At 41.4% G+C, this 6,000-nt stretch overlaps 1 protein-coding gene across 1 annotated transcript in view; it reads right to left on the bottom strand.

Moving 5' to 3' along the window:
• Positions 1 to 1,124: 1,124 nt before the first annotated feature.
• Positions 1,125 to 6,000, bottom strand: part of CYP7B1 (cytochrome P450 family 7 subfamily B member 1) — a gene marked incomplete at both ends in the record, with an annotated part of 123,754 nt that continues 118,878 nt past the window's right edge. The window contains 2 exons of the mRNA XM_082315981.1: positions 1,125 to 1,418; positions 5,435 to 5,613. Of these exons, the coding sequence (XP_082172107.1) occupies positions 1,125 to 1,418; positions 5,435 to 5,613 (473 nt within the window). The remainder of the gene's footprint in view (positions 1,419 to 5,434; positions 5,614 to 6,000) is intronic.

Below are 6,000 nucleotides of genomic sequence, written 5' to 3'. Positions count from 1 at the left end.
CCCCACGGAAGAGCCTATTTTCCAATTTGTATATGGATAAGTCTGTTTCCAAATACAGGTCACACTACTCTGTCTATGCATAACTTAGGCACAGTAAAACACTATTAAAAAGTAGTTTTAGATACCACACTTGCCCTTGAAGCCCTCTTCTTCTTTTGCCTTTTTGGAGAAACAAACACAAGAAATGGTCAAAATAAACACACAGACGTGTTACTAGGAAAACAGTGAGACAAACAGAAGGTAATTTTTGAGATGATAGAATAATTTCAAAGAGGCTCATATATTTTCTCCCTGAAGAATATATTTTTTTGGCTCAAAAGCAAAAATAGATAATTTAGACTTGATCCAGAGCCTATTAAAATCAACAGAACCTCCCTTCTGACTTTAAATGACTGCAGGAAAAAATCACAGATTTTAATTTTTTTGCATTGCACAAAAAAAAAAAAAAGAAGAAAAGCAAAGCATTCATCCTCAGTACATAAAACTGAAGTCAGAAATGTGTTGCCAGTAAGACATTCTTGCAAATCATCCCTCACCACCCCACATAGCTTCCATCCCATCTCCCAAATAAGGGCTAAGACACTCAAGACCATGAAGGTAACAGAGTAAATAAAAAGTTAGAATAATAATCAATAAAAATTCTTTCACCCCCTAGAATTAAGTTCCCCCTTTCTTGCTGTTATGTTTCTATGAGCAGATGCAGAGATGCCTCCAGACGGTGGGTGTATGGACCTCCCAATCTAAGAAGGGGGAACCCCTGTGACAGAGGGCTGCTGAGCCCGTTTCCCATATAAATGGCCTGGATTCAGCTTGATGCCATCCTCCCTGTAAATCCTACTCAACTCATGACCAAGAGCACGGGGGTCCATCTTATAGGGACGTTGGGCTATTTACTTGGCCAAACTCTTGTCATCTCGCCTCACTATTCACAACTCAGGCAGGACAAATTGAGGTTGCATGTCCCCGCAACTGATATCTACCTCCAGCCCAAGGGCTTTTCTCCTTAGAAACAAATAGGAAGGAGGTAAAAGCAGAGAGGGAAAAGCAAATGTTTCCAAAAATACAAAGCTGAGAGATGAAACAGAGGAAACACGGAGATTAGTAGAAGGCATATAGGCAGCCACTCACTTTAAGGACCTTAGCTTGTAACGGAAGGCAATATCAACGTCTGGCAGGAGGATACCAAGGCCCATACGACTGTTATCAAGTCTGACAGCTTTGTTTTCCACTAGTTCTACATCGAAATGAGCCAATAGTAAGAAAAGAAACATCTTCATCTCATTCATTGCAAGGAACCTCCCTGGACACATGCTGATCCCAGAGCCAAAGGGCATTAGGAAATACTTCAGTTTTCTTCCTGCCTTGTAGAACGTGGTTTTCTTCTTGCCATTCTCTATGTATCGATCGAACTTATACTCCTGAAAATAAAAGAGAAAGAGAGAGAGAGCATGATATCTAACAAGGTAGTTACATGAGTTGCTTTGTTTGCACAACGGTAGTGCTTCTGAAACCCAGAAAATAAGATAAAGAGGAAGACAAGGAGCTGACAGCTTCTCCTTTTTAGTTGGTTCCCTCAAGTTTCATTAACTCACATTATCTTCCCTGCAAAGAACACTCCTTAAATCCACTTACTTAGCTTAGCCCTTTAGCTTTTACATCAAGCTCCTTCAACTTCCACGTCTCATCCACTGAGTGTCTGGCCTATATTGATTGTAATTAGATTTTGACCGCTTTGTAGCAGGGACAATGAACCTTAGTGGAAGGACAATTTTCTTGTAAAGCATCATATGCACTTGGTGTGGTACATACATCATGAATAAGGATAATCTGCCAAATTCTGCAATTGCCTATGAATAAATTAATGCATTGCACTGATCTTGCTCTTGCAAGCTAGAGCAAAATCCATCCTTCTTTTGCACCCAGTGGTGCAGATTATTCGAAAACCAGACCCGATGCTTTGCAGTCAATTTTCCCTGCAGTTGGAGATGGTTGCTGCTTAATTTGCCACATTTGACCTTCAAATGTTTTGCTCTGGAAGCTGTGTGCAAAGCAGGACAACCGCCAGTGATTGACCATTATAAAGAGGGTGCTTTCAAGTAAGGCTTGAGGTTGCGCTTGTAACCTGCGTTCCATAAATTGAACATCTTTCTGACTATTTTCCAGTAGCAGGATCCCTGTTTAGAGATAATTCATGTTTTTGAATGAAGGAGATCTGGCATCCTCACTCAGTCAACGGCAAATTAACCACTTACAAAATCCTCCTGCATGCTTTGAATAAAAATGACAGACACTTCTTGCTTATGGTCACTCATTAGCATTTGTCCTGCTTTGCATACATCTGCTATAGCAGCAGCCATTTGGAGCTGGCTGGGAACAAGTCAGTCAGACAGAAACCAACCTCAACCGATTAAAAAAACTCACACCACAATGAAAAATACACTAATACTGATCTACTCATTAGATTAAAGGCTCTGAAAACCATGCACTGCAGGTCTTGCTGTCAAGAAAAAACAGTGGCAGGGGAGGTGGTCTACGAGAAAGGGAACAAGTACAAGGTGCACTGGAGGAGATGTAACTTTGGGTGTTGAAGAACAGAAGTTTGTTTCTCTAAATGGCAGATGCCTGGATTTTCCATAAAGATAAAGGTGATTATATCTGTGTTTCCACTGATAAGTAATTCTTTTAAATCTCTTTGTATACCTCAGCCAAAAGGAAGCATGCCAATTTTTTTTTCCCAGTAAGTTATTGCTTTGTTTGAAGAAGCACAGTAACAAATGAAAGCCCAGAATACCACTTCTTCCTTAAAAAAGATTCACTTCCTGAAATGTAAATCCTGCTGGTCTAAAAAAGCACGGCTAAATATGATCTACAATTGCTTAAAAAACCAACCCAAACCAGACCAGAGCTCTTCACTTTGTTGGAACATTTCCACAAGGTGCACTCCTGGTGTCTGGAGCAATTAAGAACTGTGGTATTGAACACATGGACATACTGGGTCAAACCTTATGCTTTCTTTGTCATCTTAAGAGCCATCTGAGAGTTGTAATTGCTTTTAACAAAAAATAAATTGGTGTCTAAGGAATTGGGAAAGTAGAAAACAAGTGTGAGACAGGAATGGAGCCAATGACTAACATCAAACTCAGGCTTGTGCTGCTGAAGCCCCTTGGGTTGGTTTCCTTAAAAGCTAGTTCGCTGGCTAAATAAAGACTAATTTTTGACAATAAAGGAACTTTCAGCCATGCACAAGGCCTCCTTGGAAGAGACAGGGTGGTTGATGGCAAGCAAAAGGTGAAGACATTGAGCAAGAACAGGCGATGAAGTTCTGTGTGGACGGCTTTCTAAGAGTATTAAGAAAACTGAGCAATCTCCTGTGATTGATGTAAGTCTCTCTCTGTCAAATCTCGTATTTAGCCTTGTTTGGGAAGCCACCAGGTAGGGTTTCCTGCAGAGTTTCCTGATGTTTCACTCTATGGGATTTGCAGAGTTTATTTACTGAGCTCTATAACTAGCTGAGTTAGGATTTATGGGTTCACTTACCCACTTTATAGAAAACTGACTCATTTATTTAGGCTTTGATGAGTGGAGAAAGAGGTCAACAATATATGCTTACACTTATACAACATGGTGCCAAAGCAGAAGATAGCTTGAACTTAAATTTATGTATCCAGGAGAAAAGCTTTGCTACAAAATTATCTCGTCAAGCTGCCTGTTTTCCCAGGAAAGTTTTCCCTAAATACATGACAAGCTCAAGACTGCACCTTTCAAAAAATTCATTCTCCATCTCTATCTGATCCTCAGTAGTTATTGTTGAAAGCACACTGCATATTTTAAGAACCAAACAGAACAGTGATTTCCCCACTTTTCGAGAGGGCCCATGTGCTGAAATCAATGTACTGCAATGTGTGGATTGCTCATTCACTATCAAAAAGATAAAATATATGAACTAAAGCTGTACTGTGAAAGCTGAACAGAGCTGATACTAAGCAGATATATTCAAGCAATGGAAATATGGTAATATATTCTGGCAATTATTGGATAAGGGAGGGGATCAGTTTCCACACTGATGCTTTTGGTCTAGGACCTAAACAAACAGATGGACTTTTGACAAATCAATAATGTTCTCCAACATAAAGTGTTAAGAATAAAACAAGAAAAAGCTTATTTGCTAGTTGTTACTTTTTAAGGCTAGAAATATTAATCAAGTATTTGCCAATATATGGATTATTTTTTAAAACCCTAATTTTCTCAGTGGGCTTTGTCTTCATTTTTGGGTGGGGACAGCCAGCAGAAACCTCCTGGATGTCACTTCCATTTTCATGGCTCCAGTGTTCATCCTGGTGACTATACCTTACTCCTGCTAACTCCCGACACACTCCACACCTCCTCTCACCGAGGCTGGTGGAGTTCCTGCACAGTGAGATGCCATCCCGCACTAACAAAGCACTTGAATCTCATCTTTTCTCTGCAACCTCACATTCTTAAATTCCCGAAAGGAAGAGCCTCAGGGAGCAATGACTCTAACATGGGTTTTCTATAAACATGTAAAAAAATCCAGTTCCCTTCTTCTCTGGTTCGAATGCCAAGGATGGAAATCAGCATGGCTGGGAGGCATCCATTTGTTTAGGAAAACGGGGATGAGGAATGGATCAGGTACGAGCTTTTGCCTGTCAGGCAGAAGAGGCATTTAACAGCCTCAGCGTGCCCCCTCGCTCTTCCTCTGTGGCACCCTGGGCTGGGGACAGCAATCCGGGGGAGCAAACTAGCCGAGACAAGGACTATTCAATTTGCAAGCAGGTGGTGAACTTCTGAAGCCGTATTAAGGCTGAGGCAGGGTGGATTAATTTTGAGTCTTTGATATTCATTAACTCAAGCGTCAGAGAAAAATACAAGGAGATGACACAATTACCCTCTGAGCTTCGCTGCAGAGCAACAGCTTTACAGTCTCAAGTTCACAACACTCTACTAATTGATCAAGAAGGGGTGAATCCCTACGAAGGGAGGTGAAAAAGCATAAGGCTCAAGTAAGACACTGCTATTATAGGGCTTCAGAGAGTCAATGATGCTTTGGGGGCACTTAGCTAAATGGCCCACATTATTTGCTATTTAAACCACCTTCTATTATTCAGCCCTCCTTGGGTATCAAATGATCCACTGCCAAACAAAAGCCACATTTAGCCTAAAGTTTATGGGAGTCAATGTGCAATTGTCAATTCCTTTGAAAGCAGTCGCAGTCAGTATCATCGCCATATTTCTCTCTTCAGGCCATGAATCTTTTGACCTATAGGGCCCTAGAAAATACATCTGAAAGTAGGAAGATTTGTTCCACAAGAAGGAACAGCAGTAAAAAAAAAAAACAAAACAAACCACAGATCACAAAAGGCTTGGCTGCTGCGATGTGCCTGGGTAGGAAGAGTAGCACCAGCTGAGTGTTTACCTTAGGATCTTCATAGACCTCAGGGTCCATGTGCAAAATCTGCGGGTAAAGGGCTATCCAGTCTCCTTTCCTCAAACCGACTTCTTGATTCCCTTCAAGCTTGAGAACAAAATCCTCCTGGCTGATGCGAATGTTCATGGAGGACGAGCACATCCGTAAACTCTCGTTTAAGGCACTCTCTGCGATTAAACAAAACCGGAGGGGAGGGAAGCGTCAGAAATATGGGAGATGATTGGAAGTTATACACGGCTACAGCTGCTGAATCTCGACAGGTTTAGTAGGGCAGGCTAAAGGAAAAAAAAAGGAAAAAAAACCCCACAAACCAAACATAAAGCAGAGACCAGGAGGAGGCAATAAACATCCCCGCAGGGTTGGGGCAGGGAGCCACGACGCTGAACCTCCCGATGTGATTCTCACTGATGGTGCTGAGAAATCCTGTCGACTGTAGGCAGCACCGAGTTTTGGGTGGAAAGTCATTATTCAGGCATCACGTTGAAAACAACGCAATCAAAAGACATGAACGCTTTATGCATTTACATATATTTCAGAGGTTACAAGCACATACT

This window comes from Platalea leucorodia (assembly GCF_965183815.1).
Source record: "Platalea leucorodia genome assembly, chromosome: 1".
Classification (NCBI taxonomy): Eukaryota; Metazoa; Chordata; class Aves; order Pelecaniformes; family Threskiornithidae; genus Platalea; species Platalea leucorodia.
This window is presented reverse-complemented; position numbering and strand designations above follow the sequence as displayed.